At 36.2% G+C, this 18282-nt stretch overlaps 1 protein-coding gene across 2 annotated transcripts in view; it reads right to left on the bottom strand.

Annotated features, from left to right (window-relative positions):
• Positions 1-2587: 2587 nt before the first annotated feature.
• Positions 2588-18282, bottom strand: part of LOC132149616 (protein shisa-6-like) — an 81804-nt gene continuing 66109 nt past the window's right edge. The window contains exons 6-9 of one of the 2 annotated variants that reach the window (XM_059559003.1): positions 9598-9660; positions 7259-7279; positions 6803-6928; positions 2588-3452 (exon numbers count right to left, since the gene is read on the bottom strand). In XM_059559003.1, the coding sequence (XP_059414986.1) occupies positions 2830-3452; positions 6803-6928; positions 7259-7279; positions 9598-9660 (833 nt within the window). In that variant the 3' untranslated portion in view covers positions 2588-2829. The remainder of the gene's footprint in view (positions 3453-6802; positions 6929-7258; positions 7280-9597; positions 9661-18282) is intronic. The other variant, XM_059559004.1, reaches the window with a different exon arrangement.

Here is an 18282-nt window from a genome sequence, read left to right as displayed (position 1 = left end):
CAGTTACTCCATCATGGGACTTACAGGTGAGTCGATATTACAGCAACTAGTGTTGATAGCCAGATGCTGACCACACCGAATAAGGTCCGATTTCATCACCTAATGACTTTGTGGACAGTCAAGACTTATGGTTGCAAAACATTCAGTGCCTGTTGGTAGACAAATCTGCTCACAAACAGCTGAATGACACAATTTACTGTTTCTAAAAGTAAAGCGACAGCCGCAGTCCTTCAAGTTAACGGTCAATCAAAGGAAGATCTTTCTAGCCACTGTGAATCTTTAAAATACATATCATACAAATCCTGCTGTTGAAAATTAAAAAGATGAGAAGCTGTCAGAGTATTTCTTCCCAGCAGCACAGTTACACAAAAACACAGCCGCGTCATAAATTAATCACAAACACAGAAAAACATCAACTACAAGCTCTGAAAACACAAATACATACAGTGATATCATTGACCGCTTTTGTAAAACCACATGGAGGAAACTGAGAAGCGGTTGCCTGGAATAAAATGAAAACAGAAGAATGTGGTTAATAATCTAATTCTGACTGGATGTAAAAAAAAATAATAATCTAATAGTGTAAAAAAATAATAGTGTAAAATTTTATTTATTTATTTTTGTGGTAATCAATATTATTCTACAAATGATGTCAATAGACCTTTTAAGCTTTATAACAACCAAACAAATAAACTAAATATTTTTCTGTTGTGTCAAGATTTTTAAATAAATTAAAAAAAAATAGTTGAAATTATTTTCTGTGGTTTAAAATAAATAAATCAATATTATGCTACAAATGATGTTGATAAGATCTAAGCCTGAAACAATCAGTGTAATTGCTTGTAAACAAACTAACTAACAAATTATTTTATATTTATTTTTTGTATTCAATATTATGCTACAAATACCACTGATAAAGTTTAACTTGCATTGAACCCCAGACTTTCCTTTAATACCCGTGTAAATGCAGTCTATTCTATCATCAGCAATTTTTTGGTCATATGTTTTTTTTTTTTTCTGGTCCTTTAAAAAAATTTAAATCCACTTTTAATCCAACAGTTAAACTGAAAAACAGTTGCCAAAGCTTAAGATAAGGGATCTGTGGGTGACCTTCAGCAAATTATACGTTAGCGTAATTAAATAGCGTAATTAAAACGTTATCTCTTGAAAAGCAAGACAATGAAAATAGCACAAATTCCCTTTAGTGTTGTGCCACACTATTGTAGACTATCATTGCCGTGGCAAAGCATCATGGGAAATCCTTGATTGACTGATAGTGAGTATTATAGAAATAATCAATCACGAAAGCAAATGGAAAGATGATTCCTATTTAAAAGTAGCAGACATTTCGTACAAATGGCTGAATCAACCAAATTTATTCACCATTAGCCTACAAGTACAGATTAAAAAACACACACATTACTGTACACATTTGTGTCATCAAATATACTTTGGGTGGGTTGATTATGCTAAAAAAATGTCTGAATAGAACCAATGAAAATGTAAAAAGCAACCCATAACCCACAAACACAACTCACTGTTTAACTGCAGCTAACCGAGCATATTTACAAATCACCTACGCCGAATGAAACACTGTCACAGGTGCGCTAAAACTCAATGACTGGCGTATCGTAGAGGAAACCCAGAAACCAAACAGAGATAACCCAGCTAACAAAGATACACTCTGAGAATTTTGCTAACGTTGCCTTCAAGTTATAATTATTTTTATTTCTGAACGCTCTCTATTATATCCAGTTTTTAATATGTTTAAAAAACGAATATTTTTCCTGGTTATATAAATGGTAAGGGAACATTCCGTTTTGTCATTTTGAATATTACTTTAGAATATTGTCTGAACATTCTGAAACAAATAGCATCATTTAAAAAAATGTTAGATACACATTCAACTAAAACGTTTCATTTGATCATTTCGCAAACATTAATTCTGAATGCTCACAAACATTCCAAAGTAACATCTGTAAAACATCTAACTAAAATGTTTCAGAAAACATTCCAAAAAGTTTCAGGACAGTTTCAAACATTCCATGAACAATGTATAAACAATGTTTTTTTTTTTTTTGTGCTAATGTTTTGAGAACATTATTAAAACGCTTTATTAACGTTAAGAACAACTATAAAATTCAGTTGATAGAGCTTAATTTGAAAAACGTTAAGGGAACATTACATTTTATAGTTTTGCAAACGTCATGGGAATGTTACTTCTGAACGTTCTCTGATATGTTTTTTTTTATTTGATAATATTTCACCAGATAACTTTGAATGAATGTTCTATTAATGTTACAGGTAGAACATTTGCTCGTAACTTTTTCAGAATGTTAGCTAAAGTTCTAAAATCGATCCCTGTTAGCTGGGAACGTGACAAAGGAAAGAAAAATGACGTCAGTCATTTATTGTGCTTTGAAACCCTTTCCCCACTTCGATATCGAAACGGGACTTGTTTTGAGAAGAGGCACTAGCTAAAGTGCTAACATCAGGTTATATTCAACCGCTATCGCTATTGTTTAAGATTCAAGTTAGAAATCATAAATCTATATAGGTTCTGATTCACTGTACGTATAAAGGAAAAAATAGTTTCAGGTTTCTAGTCCAGCGTTCACGTATGAAGCCCTTCCGTTTGCTCTACGTGCGAGAAGAAAGTCTGGATCCTTTCCAAGCCGACCCAGAACTGATGGAGTGGAAAGCTTGCGCTGGAAGCGGGAACGGGTCAAGGTGGGACGCTTAAAAAAACACCTGTCGAAGTGGGACACCGCTGCAAACTCCTCCAGCTGGATTGTTTGTTGACATCATTCGCTCTCCCGTCTCGCTCTCTCAGACAGTTACTTCAGTCTTGCTAGCGGTTCTGTACTGATGATGTCCAGGTATATACTGCAGATGGTCCACCGTATGCATGCGGCGGTTGGCGAATGCCTGCCTTTTGTTGCCCACCTGCGCACTGTTCACAGTCAGTGTGTTGTAGGACTCGTTGTTGCTGCTGCTGGGGTGTGAATGCATCTTCATCATTTTGTAATGCCGGTCCATGACAGGTGTGGTAGGCACGAACATGTCTATTTGCGACAGTGCCCGCGACATGGCCTTCTCCTGGAAATTGGAGCGCTGCAAGGACAGCATCTCATCCGGTGAGAGCAATGGGTCCTGGGAGTGCAGTCGGTCAGCCGACAGCAGCTGCTCCTCAGAGAGGATTCGTCCGTGGTACGGGGACAGACCGCCGGCGCCGCTGCTGTACGACGACAGGTCGTAGTCCCGGTGAGGTTTGGAGTGGGCAGGCGAGAGCACGTGGTCCTGGGACATGGCACGCTGCACGCGTTTGGGCTTCTGGCGCTGCATGGGTGGATCCACGTTCAGCTTGATCATGTGTGTCTGCAGGTTGCCGCCGCGAGGCGTCGGATCGGGTAAATGGTGCTTTCGGATGTAGTACTCGTCATCCTTGCCACCTGAGAAAGAGAGAGCAGAGTCGTGTGGTTACCAGAAAAATAAAACGACTGAAAAACATTATCTTTATGCTTTATCAGAGACAATAAACATTAATACTAAAATAAGATTTAAAAAATGTTATCTCATCTCTTTCAGTTAGTAGTTATGGAGTGGAAAGCTTGTTAGTATATATATATATATATATATATATATATATATACGTATATATATGAAGAGTTCAGATGCAAAAGCCTCTAAATGCCATCTGAAATTTTCATCTAAAATTAGGATTTTTATCAGGCTCCTATATTTATGTTCAGTTATTTCACTTTAATAGTCTGGCAAAGGACCTGCACATTGCCATTAAAGTAAAATGAGTCAACCTAGGCATAAGAGCTTCATAAAAATATGACAATTTTAGATGCAAATTTCAGATGGCATTTAGAGGCTTTTGCATCTGAACTCTTCATATATATAAACTAATAAAAACAACAGAAAAACACAACAAACTTGTACAATGAATATACAAATGAAAACTTAAATATGTAAATAAGAAATACTATTATACAATATTAAGTATGCTAAAATAACACTGGATCAGAGTCACATAAGCAGAAAACAAACTCTGACTGATAAGAACTAAAGTCTGTCCTGAGTTGAATTGTATTACTTAGTTTGAAAAAACAAAACAACAACAACAACAACAACAACTAAAAAGCAACTGATGCCAAAGCTATAAGTCCTGCAGAAACTATTTTGCTGATGTTAAAATGTGGCACTTAATTGTGTTTTTATGTCTTTGTTTCCTCACTCTCTTCGTTTTTATCGCTCCGTTAATCTTTTTCTTGTTTTTCTCAAAAATGGCACAGGAGAAACAAAGTCAGAGTTGATGCTGCTATGATGAGTTTCTCCGGATCAGGGCTCTGTGTGTGTGTGTGTGTGTGTGTGTGTGTTTATGTGGGACGTGTAGAGTTTGTTGAGGAGCAGATGAACTCAAGAACTGGGCATTTTTTAGAGATACTGCTCTAGTTTTTTAAAAACTAAACAAATCCATAAATTTAACAACTTTCATTACTAGATTGTAGTGTAACTAACTACTTTTCTTTAAGCTGTAACTGATGACAAGCTCCAGGTTTTAAGTAGCTTCCCCAAAATCGACGACATCATTTCCTTTCTGAGCAGCAGTGGACAGAGACTGCAGCTCCAGGTGAATGTGTTTGTGAGCGTTCAGTATGAGACCAGCTATTGATTCTCCTTCTCCTGAACTGTTTATCTCGGAGCTAATGAAGACAGGATCCGATAGCTGGCCAGATTTACCATCACTGACAGCGCAGGCTTCTGGCAGACGCCGCGGCCCAACACGCTCCAAAGGCTGAATGTGCCGATGTAAGGGCATGACATTAGACCTGAAAAGGTCAGGCGAACTGCCTACGGGCCAATGGTTACTCCAGACCCCAGAGCACAGTTATCCGCTCTATACAACAGCTTCAGCTCAGCTTGCAGTAATACTAATGCCACAGATTCCCAGTATACTGCTACTGGCCATCAGGGATGAAGTGCACTGGACGTCCCATCACAAGAGGAGGACGAATGCTAATCTCTCAGGTCAGCTACAATATGAGCAACCTTTTTACTCTCTTTTTCTTATTTATCATGCTAAATAACTGTCTTTATTGCTTTCTCAATCTTTGAGTTTGCAGTTTAATGTTTAATCATTAACAGACGACCTATAAAAGCCAGCCGTTCCCCCCAAATAAGAAATGCTGTTATACATTTCCCAATAATATATCTCAGCAAGATGATAGTTTTTATGATCATCTCTCACTCATCATTGCATTGCATTTCATTTCTCAAAAGATATGATGAAATGCGATACGAGAGATAAACAAATCAACATTCCTCTGAAGTCATATTTGATCATATTTCCTATTTTAAAATGATTTTTTATTAAAATTTTATTAAAAAGATGTTTGATTTATCAAGTCCAGAATGCTGAAATAATATTGATATTATTCTTACATTTACTTAAAAGAAATCAGAAAAAAACACACAAAGCACGAGCTGAAGATGGATGTTTGTACAATGATATTAAAGCAAAACATGCTAAAACTATAAATCAGACGACAGAAGGCATGGACAGATTGTGTGCGATGGGGTTTTCAGCAGTGTTTTATCATGTTTATTATTTAGAGACTTTAGAAATGTGTGAATCAATTATGACAATCAATTATAGAGTTCATTCTCTCCCTGCTTTGTGACCCGTCTCACTATTAAAAACCTGACTAGTTGTTCTCCATTACTGCTCATTACTCGGCTCACAGCAGGTCAAGCCCTAACTAAAAACTGCCTTTGATTTAAGACACCAATAGCATCATTATTTTACATCCTACAGCAATGAAGAACAACATTAATGAATGTCTATAACACGTCTATGTCTATTAATGTCTGTCAACAGAAATGTCTGATGTGTCTTTTTGAGATTTCTATAGGCTGTAAATCATGGCAAGTTTATTTCTTGCCCTTAATTCATGATAAGATGAATGTCTATTCAAAACTTCATTATTAATTCCCCTTGGTTTTCAATCTTGTAATTTTCTTCTTTCTGTGTTGAATGTCATTGATTTAAGAACTGCAGTGTCATCCATCTGATCATAATAGCTTTGTAATATGTTAACGCAGCATGTCAATACTTTCATGTTTCATTTATCCTGCCCTTTGCATTTAATGAAAGCCAGTCGGCTGGTTATTTTTCATTTAGCAGGTGCTTTTATCCACAGTGCATGTGTTATAGTCGCAGTCCCTGTGGGGATAAGTGTCCTGTGCAAGGGCACTGAAGTGACAAGCAGATCACACAAACTTTCTCATTTAAGAAACAACCTCCTAGGAGGTAAAACCTACAACCTTCGGATTGCACACTGAGATGTTTTTCAACTCTCTTCTGCTCATCAAGGCTGCATATTTTTGATTAAGAATACAGAAAAATAATAATATCACGAAAAATTATTAATTGCAATTTAGAATTTATTACAGTCGAAACATTCTATTTTAATATTTGTTAAAATGCGATTTATTCCTGTGATTTTTCAGCATCATTACTAATCCTTCAGAAATCATTCTAATATGCTAATTTGCTGCTCAAAAAACATACATTTTAACAAATATATAAAAAAATAAATAATAATGATTTAGAATTGTAATACTATTTCACAATATTACAGTTTTACTGTAATTTCGATCAAATAAATACAGTCTTGTGAATTGGTCTTTCAATGTTTCATGTAAATTCTGCACATAAATGTATAAAAAAAAAAGTATGAATCTCTCTCGTCTCTCAGACAGAATGGACAATAATGAAGGGAGGAGTATGTACTTAAGTCCGCTTTCAAGGCCATCTCGTAGGACGGTGGGAGGTGCGTGAGGTTCTGGAAGGACCGGGAGAAGGACAGGTCGTACGGCTCTGTCTGGGATGTCAGGATGTTGTTCATCCTTGGCTTCTCTGCAGGGCAGAAAGGAAAAAAGAGGTAGAGACAGAGAGAAAGACAAAGATGAAACACATCCCATACAAGAGAAAGTGGTTCTTGCTCTTGATTTGAGAGCGTTCAGATATTTGCACTGGACAACAAAACAAAAATACGGAGTAAGAAAATCCATTTTTGCAGTGTAGAGACCAACAAAGAGATTGCAGACATGTAGAGATAAGCACAGAGAGACTGCACACAAACGGAAAGTAACAGAGAGAAGGAGAGAGAGAGAGAGATAGAGAGTCCACCCTACATTCACAGACATCAAGGAAATGAGAAATTAAAAACATTTGTACACTGCTTACCGTAGTATTCTATTCGGTGTCCTAACAAACCCAAGCGAGAAAAACAAAATCAGTAAACTTTCTTTTGCATGCTTTTGATTCACGGTGTCACATATTGCAGGGTCGTTTCGTGTCAAATCAACCTCATTTTAAAAACTTCCCTGGCTAAAATTTTAGATTTTTTTTTTTCTGAAGAAAGACAAGCATGAATGGTGATGAAAGCCAACATATTAAACGTTATGGATAAATATACCGACTGACTCTGTTGTAAAGGGCAGTCAAAATGACAGTTTTGTTAAATATAATAAGTATCATCTGAATTAAAAGTGACCCACATTTGGTTTTCGACCATTGAAAATGCGTCAAATTTGACAATTCGCACATGGAGGAACATTGAGATCCCCATGTCTATGGGATCAAACCATACAAGACCTTAAAGGAGCTATGTGGAGGTTTTTACTTAAAAAAATCTTTAAGATAGAGTTTTCATTTGTACATGTATGAGCCAACCATGATGTAAAACAAAGAATGACACCTCGAATGTCCACCACGGTTGCCTCTATCAGCCTGTAGGCTCAATTGTGTGTGGAGGAGTTGGGCCCGAATTGGCGCGAAAATTCACAAAATGTGACGTCATGCGCGTTCTCGTCTACCTGGGCTTACAACCGTACGCCAGCCATTATAGTAAGCAGCGGCAATAGTGTTTTCAAATGGACTCTGCGGATGGAAAGAAGCGACCAGCCTCCAGCACAATTCAGACACCCACAGACAGTCCTCGTAAGTTAAAAAAAAAAAAAAAGAGCGTGCGCACTGAGAACGAGCTTGAGACTGGCTGCAGTTCCTCTAACGGCCACTGGTGTCAGTAACGGTTAGAAATTTCAGAACCTACGCAATGCTACTTATGATTCCAAAAGAAAAGTTTGTTAAGAATCAAAATCTAAAAGTTTTTTAAGATATCTTTAATACTGCTTGCAGGACAGACATGCAAACTTTTGAAAAATAATATTTTTGGCTCTTAGACAGTTACGTTCTATGTAGCTGTTTTGACAGGAAATAAGATGCATTTCTAGTTTTAACATTATTTGTTCAGACATTCCTCTTTAAAAGAAAGAAAGGAAAAAACTATCAGTCCTAAGCAAAGGGACCACATTAGGTTTTTGACAAATGAAAACATGTATAATTTACTTCTGGAGCCACATTGAGATCCCATGTCTCTGGAATTGAACCATACTGGGCATTAAACATGAAGATTACAAAATAAATCTTCTTTAAGAATTAAAATCTAAAGGGATATTAAGATATCTTTAACACTTCTTGAGTTACAGGCATGCAGACTTTGGGAAAAACAACATGAAAAGTGCCTTTTCCCCATTTTTGAACTGTCACCATTGGCATATAATGCAAAAAAGATGACTCAAGTCGACAGATTTAACTAATAGATGAACTAATATCTGTGTAAAAGCAACACAATGATGCAGCCATCTTTCTGAAGTCTTTTTTTCTTTCATGTAATTTGGCTCTGAATCTCAGGGAAAACCTGTCATTTTGACCCCCATATATATATATATATATATAAAATAGGGGATCAGTCAGAAAATGTTCATCCATGGCATTTAATATTTTGGCTTCCTTTTCATTCAAGATCAAAATCAAATTTTTAGTCAGGGACCTCTGGTGGAGTTGACACAGAATATTATTAACACAGTGACCTGATATGAACTGGATTCAGTGATATCTAGCACACAAGGAGCTTGATTTCACTGAGTGCATAAACTACCACGAGAGATGTGACCGATGTGTGCTGTGCTTACAGTCTGAAAACCTTTTTCACACAAAATCTAATTTGGGAAGACTAGATATAGTCAGAACAATTACAACTGTGGCTTTTCAATAACGTCGACAAACTGTGCAGATCCGATTAGCATAGACACAATCCTCCCTGCTAGTGGGGCCATTTACAAGCTAAGCTTTAAATTTCCTGTCAAGAGGCTGCTTTTTTTTGTCAAAACCCTGCTTTTTTTTTTATCCCAATCAAATTTTGGGTGAAAGGCGTCTCTGATCTCGAGGGCCGACGGGGAGTTAAGCATCTTTAGTAATGGAGATTATCAGCGCTCATCTGATGAGGTTTAATTATGATAATCTTTTCTAGAGATAAAATCTAGCTCCATTAATGACTCCAATCTGATATTATACGCCACGTTCTTCATACTTCAAACCATCTGGATGTGGAAGACGCTGATAGTATCGAGATGTCATCATAAATCAATTAAACTCTGAGCCGCTTCTGAGCATTTCATGAGCAGCATTTTCATACTGCAGACGAAATGAACGACTGGACACAAAGATATCGAACAACTCACCGATTTTAGGTGTGTGTGACCCAGTGAGATCCAGATGGCTGGTGTAGTCATGTGGATGGTTACCTGTCAAAAGAAAACCAAGGAAAAACTAGTGTGGTTTAATGTATTCAATACTAATTAATCAATATGACATTTTTTACACAAAATCCCTTTAAAGACTCTGCATTCTCATCTTTTTGTTTTCAGACTGGCAGATGTTTCTGGAAGGAAATGTGTCTTTGTTTACAATTGAAAACATCTGTACAGCACCTGAACGATGAGCAGAAATCCCCCGAGACATATCAAGAACACACACAATAACGTTTTAGAGAGCAATACAAGATCAAATCAACAAGTACACCGTAATAACCGCAGCTTTAAGCCTTCAAAATAAATAAAGAAAAACTAATAAAAGCAATACTGCTCCATTCCTGCTAGACATGAAACTGAATTTAAAGGGGTCATGTGATGCGATTTCAAGTTTTCCTTTCTCTGTGGAGTGTTACAAGCCGTTCGTGAATAGATAAGATCCCAAAAGTTGCAAAGACTCAAACCCAAAGAGATATTCTTTATAAAATGTAGGACTTGTCCATGCACTCCTAAACACCCCCACACGTCTACATCACTGTTAGTGAAGTTATGCATAACACTGCTCAAATATTCACACATGTTTTGTTGTGAAAGCAAAGCTACTTTGTTTGGTTTTCCAAAAGCGGGCATGACTAGAAATCAGTGGTAAAGTTGTATTTACAACACCGTTCCAGAACAGTTCAACCCAAATATTCAGATGTGCAATATTAATTGAATGTTGAAAACAGAATACGGGTACGATCAAAATGATTAATAACAACAATATTTTTATTCATCAAGGATGCATTAAATTAATCAAAAGTGACTGTAAAGAGACTTATAATGTTACAAAAGGTTTATATTTAAAATAAATGCTGTTATTTTTAACTTCATCAAAGTATCAAAAACAAACATTTTACAGTTTCTACAAAAATATTAAGCAGCAAAATAACGGATTATCAATAATAACTTATAATAATTGAGAAGCAAATTAGCATTTCAGAATGATTTCTGAAGGATCATGTGACACTGAAGACTGGAGTAATGATGATGAAAATACAGCTTTGATCCCAGGAATAAATTACATTTTACAATATACTCACATATAAAACAGTTATTATAAAATTTAATAATACTGTATTTCACAATATTACTGTATTTTGGAACAAATGAATGCGGCCTTGGTGAATAAAAGGGACTTCTTTCATAAGCATTAAAATCCAAAGTGTTTGTGCTGCAGGATGGGTTACAAATTTCAATACTTTGGTTTGTTTTGCTCATTTCATTAACCCTAAGTACAAGTCAAAGCAATAGTCACTGATATACCAGCCGTGTTGTAATAGTAAATCAATTGATATTCATATTTACTGAGTGTCTTAACGTTCAGAGGGTTGGAATCACGCGTATGTATTTTCAAGGGCATGTCTTGGGGTTTTATATAACGCTCTTGCATTCAGTAGACAAATAAAAGCTGCATTAAATGCGACCCCGGGACACTTCAGTGTCATTTACACAATTATAACTCATTAGTAAATGACACCAGCATGAAAACCCAGTGTTTATATGTGATTAACTTCGGTGCGTTCGACCGGGTTCAGTTTTCTTACAATGCAGATGCAAATCAACACTGACAAGTTATCTGTTTACAACGATCTTAGTCTGAAATAAACTTGTAAACAACAACGTGCATGAGATTTCGCTCTAAAACAAAGGTTTACTTCTCTCTCTGGACATCCCGGCACAAAGAGAAGAAAAACATGCCGTGCTTGGTTCTTTGTTGGCCCTCTGGTTTCTGGTGTGTGGATTTGAGGACCAAAGCAAAACAGACAAGCACAGATGATTAGGTGCACATCTGCAGCAAAAAACACAGTCCAATTACACAAAGCAGTGCCGTATGCTAAACCGCAGGACCACTAGCTGCTGTCCCGCTCAACCGGCCCGCTTTGATCAAGGGACCAATTATCCAGTCTTCACTTCGCAGCGTAAATGAACTTGTTTGGTGCTTTCAGACAGGAAACAGCTTTCTTCAGCTTCACATGGAAACCAACTTTTCATTAGAAATGACAGTGAAGAGGGAGTTTGAAGAAGAAATAACTCTGCTGCGGTAACAAAAAAAGCTTTGCATGACGCCTGAAAACAGTTTCCTGAATGCGGAGTTTGTTAAAACCCTTGGGGCCCTATCTTGCACCCAGCGCAATTGACTTTGTACACTGACGCAAGTATCATTCCTATTTTGCACCGGCGCAAAGCGGACTTTTCCCTCCACAGACGCACGTTGTCAAACTACAGAGTGAATTTGCGCTCCCTGGGCGGGTCGGCGCAAAAAAGAAGGCGTGATCCGGCGCAAATAGTCCCTGATGCTATCTTGCAGTTCAATAAAACGTTTGCGCAACTAACCAAAAAAAACCTGGTCTAAAGTCAATGGCGCAATGCGCATGTTATCAGATGCTATTTTAAGCGCGCAATGGCCATAGTGTAGCGTGTGTGCGTGCATTCCTCTCCAGACTTCACAAGGCAATGTGATTAAGTTAGTAAAATAATTTAATTATCTTGGCATCATTATCGATGATAAATTATCTTTTGAGTCTCACATAACTCATTTAAAGAAAAAAAAAATGAAATAAAGCTTGGGTTTTATTTTAGAAACATGAAATGTAAGAAAGAGAAGTTTCTACTATGTCTTGCCTTTACTTATATACAGTTATGTGGTGTATGAATTAGATTCCTATCTACTTCTTTCTTCTCTGGATGCTTTAAGATTTAAATCCGATTGTAAGCCTTTAACTCTTAATTATAAATTGTATAATAATTTATCCTGGTCATTTTTGTATTTTAGAAGGAAAATTTATTTTTTTATCGAAATATTTATAAAAACTATTCTGGGATTGTTGCCTTTTTATTTAGGTTGTCTTAAAAATGGTTTTGTGAATATTCCCTCTGGTCTGATAATTGTTTTACTCTCGTTTCACTTGCAAGAACCGAATTGGGAAAAATGGCATTTACGTAGGCTACGCAGTTCCATTTGAATGGAATAATATATTGGCATTTTAAATATATTATTCTGTCACGCGAAGAAGAATCATTGATTTGCTGTTGTTTCAATCTGTAAATGCTGTCAATTCTCGGCCAGGACTCTTTGAAAAATAGGCATTTTAATCTAGATTACACATTTACAAAATTATTATATGCCTGTTAAACCAAAGCTTATTAGGTTGTGTTTCTCCTATCCCCATACTATGTCACCTGTGTTTTATGGCCAGACGAGAACATCTGTCCTCAGCTCTGCACCGCACCTGGCGCGCGCCTTGGAAGATCCGCCGTTAAAATATCGATCCGCTATGAAATATGCACGTCTCGTCTTAAAGGGAAGGATATATGAAGCTCTGATTGGTTTATTTCAATCAGAGTTACGCCCAAACCACACGTCTGAATAATGAAGCTACTTCAGACATGCCTCTTTGAAACTTGCGTCGGGCGCAAGAGTCATTTATTCCGCCGGCATAATAGCAACAGCGCCAAAGACCCGCCCACAAAGTTACTTGCGCTTTGCGCTTGATACTTGCGTTTCAGATCGTTAAAATAGGGCCCTTGGAGTGTGTTTTGTGTTTCATCGCAGGTGCATGCAGAGACGTGATCAATTCGATTCAAATGGCGATCCGAAGCAACTTCAGCTGAACGTTCACAGAGCAACATCACACACTGTCAACCTACAGCCTTTCAGGGTTTCTGGATAACACAGATCAATGAAGTACAACAGGTCCTGTCCACTTGATTTTGGAAGTTTTTAATATATTACTGTTTCTACTGTATTGCTGATCAAATAAATGCAGCCTTAGTGAGCAGAAGAGACTTCTTGCAAAAACATAAAAAAAATCATGAATCGTTTGACTGGTATATCAGTTCCTGAATTGGATTTGATTTAAAACTCCTCTTTTAATTCAATGTAGGATCATATGCGTGTTTGCATATTTAATTCAGATTCAAATGAATGAATCTGATAATTTGCCAATTAAACCAACCAACCAAACAAATAAATAAATAGAAGAATATAATCCTCACTTAACTGCCTTACAATTTATGGTAGGTCTGTTCATAAAAGAATTCTTAAAATCCCCCAAAAAAATCAGTGTCAATTTTTGATTACTTAATAAATGAATCATGGCGGATGATTTCTGAGCATTCAGTGCATGAGGACACATCCTAGAACGATGTCATGGGGCCCAACGAAACTCTTTTAGATGAAGAGCTCCCCTCCAGCGGACATCAGTTACAAAATGCTGCTCTTATATGTGTCTTGCACAATGATGCATTGTTTGAATTTACATTTTTTGATGAGGTTTCACTGGCCTGATGTCAAAACGAAATGTCAAAGAGCCCCTCAAGCGCTGGAAGTTATTTCTACATCCTGTTGTCTTACAAACAGAGGGAGTTTGCTGACAGAGGTCACGACCCTCGCCCTCTGAGTCAGTTGTGTGAGACATACACCGCTAGGTCAAATTCACAGGGTGTGATTTCATTATTAATTCATGCTGAGAAACATGAATTAGCATTTGAATTTCGAGACTTTTACAGCAGAATCACAACTGCAGAAGAGGACTGAAAGACATTCGAGCTGCAAATGCATTTTGATAAATAATTCTTAAATGAATAGTTCATCCACAAAATAAAATTTGATAAAAATTCACTCATCTTCAGGCCATCCAAGATGTAGATGAGCAGTGTTTGGGTAAGTTACTTTTAAAAGTAATGCATTACAATATTGCATTACTCCCTAAAAAAGTTAGTTATTACATTACTCAGTTACTTTTTATGGAAAGTAATGCATTACATTACTTTTTTAATATTCAAGCAGGGCTTGATTGTTTTAAATATATGAAGTTCTATTTATCGCAAATGTAAAAGCATCTGTACAGTAGAACACAGGAGAAGAAGGTTCACCGCTGTTCAGCGATAAAATAAATAAATAAATAAACATTAAAGCATAATTGTTCGTTTATCTAAAGACATTTTTGCGTATTAGTATGGTTGAACTGGATCATTAAAGGTCTGCAGCAAAGACATTAGTTAATAAAACAGGATTAAATACAGTTGTGTTATTTAACATATTTAATTATTGCAGGTTAATGTCATATTCTGAGTTTGCATTTCACGGTTTTACTTCATTTTGAGGATTACTAAATCTGTTTTGTTATTTTTATTTTATTTTTACTTGTGAGTGGGATGAATAAATGCACATTCACATTTAGTCTAGAACTACATCATGTTCACACAGAGCACACAACGCCTTCCGATTTCTCCCAATAATGGACAGGAAAATTGTCAGTCAGTAAATGGGAAAACAAGGTAACTGGCGTTACTTTTTTTTTTTTTAAAGTAACTCAGAAATGTTGTTGTAAATTTAAAATGAATGTGTTACTTTACTAGTCAAAAGAAAGTAATCTGATTACGTAACTTGCATTTTGTAATGCGTTACCCCCAACACTGTGGATGAGTTTGTTTCTTCATCAGATTTGGAGAAATGTGGAGATGTAGCATCACATGACTTGCTCAGCATTGGATCCTCTGCAGTGAATGGGTGCCGTCAGAATGAGAGTCCAAACAGCTGATAAAAACATCACAATAATCCACACCACTCCAGTCCATCAGTTAATGTCTTCAGAAGTGAAAAGCTGTATGTTTGTAAGAAACAAATCCAACAGAGATCCGACTCTCATTATGGATCCACTGCTGAGCAAACGATGTAATGCTACGTTTCTCTAAAGCTTTTCTGGTAAGGAAACAAGCACATCTACAGTACATCTTGGATGGAGTCAATTTTTCAACCATTTTTTATTTTATTTATTATTATATTTGTGTAAACTATTCCTCTAAGCAGGTTCAACACACCAGAAATCGCTATCTTTCTTGCTTTCACAAAAGGAGATGCTGTTTTTTTCCAAATGCTGTCAAACTCCAGAAAGGACAAAGCGCATCGTATGAGAGAAACTTTCAGCAAATTACATTTGGGTCTGTTTCTCAGAAAAAAACTATTACATGATTTCAGAAATGACTTGAAACTAAGTATGCTTTGAGTTCTTTGTGGCTTGTCTGCTCATTTTAGTCCTCACATACTTTTGAACAAGGTCTGACAGCTTCTGCATTTCATCAAGGCCTGAATGTCATACACCATTTAAATGATCCATAAAGCTCAATACATGACAGACATGAGGATGAAGCTATTCCTTTAATAAAACACATTGCTGCTGTGTTTATTAAAGATAGGTTATATCACATGAATTATGTGAATTCAGTCAAGCACATGAATGAATCTGTACCTAGAAAAAAGGCAGAGTTAATGAACGGACAGTGACAATACTCCCAAAGGCTGGAACAAAGCACTTTCTGAAGTGTCCTGTGAGCGGCTGGTGGATGTTAATCAAACGCTGAGAGATCTCAGAGCGGCCGCTGACCTGATTCACATGAGCAGCGCTTCTGGGGAATTCATTCATCTCAGGAAAACACTCAGATCAAAGTATGAAAGCACAGATGACAAAACAGGGAGAAATCTAATCAAACAATTTCTCTAATTAATCATTTCTCCTTCATACTGTTACTTATACTGCGGTAGAACAATGGTAACTTGATATAAGCTACCTATCATAAAAATACACTTATTTTGATATAATGACTGGATTATTATGCTGAACCAATTTTACCCTAATAACTAAACAAACGAAAGAGGAAATTATATTTTGCATAAGAAAAAGGGTTTTTAGGACCATTAGGAAGCACTTCCCCATTTAAAATACTGCAAATATTTTAATGCATCCTTGTTGTATAAAAGAAATCTATCAATCAATTTCATCCTTGCTGAATAAAAGAACCACATAGAAATAAAATAAATAAAATAATGTAATGCAGCCTTGCTGAACAAAAGATTATATTAACAAAATAAATAAATACAATTACAATAAAAAAATCACCATCAGGGTTATTAGTATTACTAAAACCAATAATAGTAATAATAATAGTAATTGACATATAATAAACATGAACTAAAATAAGATCATATATACTTATAAATGTAACTTATTTTCTAGTTTTAAGTAGTTTTATGTTGATATGCTAAAATACCTACAACTAAATAAAAACTATTATACATTTAACCAAAATTAAAATGAAAATAGAAAATATACATATCTAAAAATTCTAAATATGAAAACAACAACAACAACAATATATATATATATATCTGGTTTCTAAGTGCCCTCAACTCTTGAGTCTCAGTGATATTCTGGTCTCTAGATTTTGCTCGGGTCCCTCCTTCAATGCAAATCTCTAGTTTGCTCTTCTACCAGGGACAAAAAATTGATAAATCGTTCGTAAAATTAACAGCACACTTCTCTTAAGTTATATTTCATATTCATCCCACAAATGGACGAGGGAAGAGCGTTTAACCTCACACTGACACCGGAGTAGCCGCTGTCTGCGGCTTTAAGAGCAGAGCTCACATCCAGGCCGCTTTCTAAATGTAAGTGCCCCACATTGAGTGGTCTGTAGGGGGAACAGGCCATTTCACAGCTCTCAGCTGGCATCAGGGATCAAACTGCTCTGTGCTGCTCTGCAGGTCTTTCAGACGAGCTCTAATTTCTGTCCCTAACAGATGGAGGAATCAACACACTTTCAAGTCAACAGCAAATCAAAATCGACCCCGTTTACTTTCTTAATGCGCATTCCTGGTCACATCGTGCACAATTCATCAGCACGGCATATTAGAGAAAACATTTGCCGTGGTAATCCTATATCAAAACGTAGTAATATGCTTTATATATTTGAAACCTCTACAGGTTCATATTTTTCAAATCAACTCAATTCCTGTATGTAACGTCCACTTCTGACAACCCAGTCAATTCCTGACGGATATAACCAAGTCCTGTTATATTCCTTCTGGCTGAATTTCCTGTTTCACTAAGAAAAATGCCAGATTACAGAAGAAATATGGCTTGAAAACACCTTTTCTTGTTTCTAAAAAACAAGAGATACTTATACTTCAGAAAAGAAAGCAAGAAAGAAAGAAAGAAAGAAAGAAAAATCACATAAAACCACATAATCAAACTTTTTCTATCAATATTTGAGAGCAAAAATACAATATACAATATGTACACTACCATTAAAAAAATTAGGGTCGGTATAATGCTTAATGTTTCTGAAAGAAGTCTCTTTTGTTCACCAAAGGTGTAGTTATTTGATATATATATATATATATATATATATATATATATATATATATATATAGTAATCCTTCAGAAATCATTAATATGCTGATTTGCTGCTCAAGAAACATTTCTGACTATTATCAATGTTGAAAACTGCTTTGCTGCTTCATATTTTTTGTGGAAATTGTAAAAATGTCATTTTCAGTATTCTTTGATGAATAGAAAGTTCAGTAGAACAGCATTTATTTGAGATCGAAATCTTTCATAACATTAGAAATGTCTTTACTGTCACTGTCACTCCTTGCTGAATAAGAGAATGAATTTCTTTGAAAAAAACACTTACTGACCCCAAACTTTTAAAACGCTAGTGCAAATACAGAAATGCGGTACTAAACATGCATTTTAGGAGCATGTCTAGTACCGCATCATTCATATTCCAGAG

The sequence above is a fragment of the Carassius carassius genome, chromosome 9 (assembly GCF_963082965.1).
Source record: "Carassius carassius chromosome 9, fCarCar2.1, whole genome shotgun sequence".
Classification (NCBI taxonomy): Eukaryota; Metazoa; Chordata; class Actinopteri; order Cypriniformes; family Cyprinidae; genus Carassius; species Carassius carassius.
This window is presented reverse-complemented; position numbering and strand designations above follow the sequence as displayed.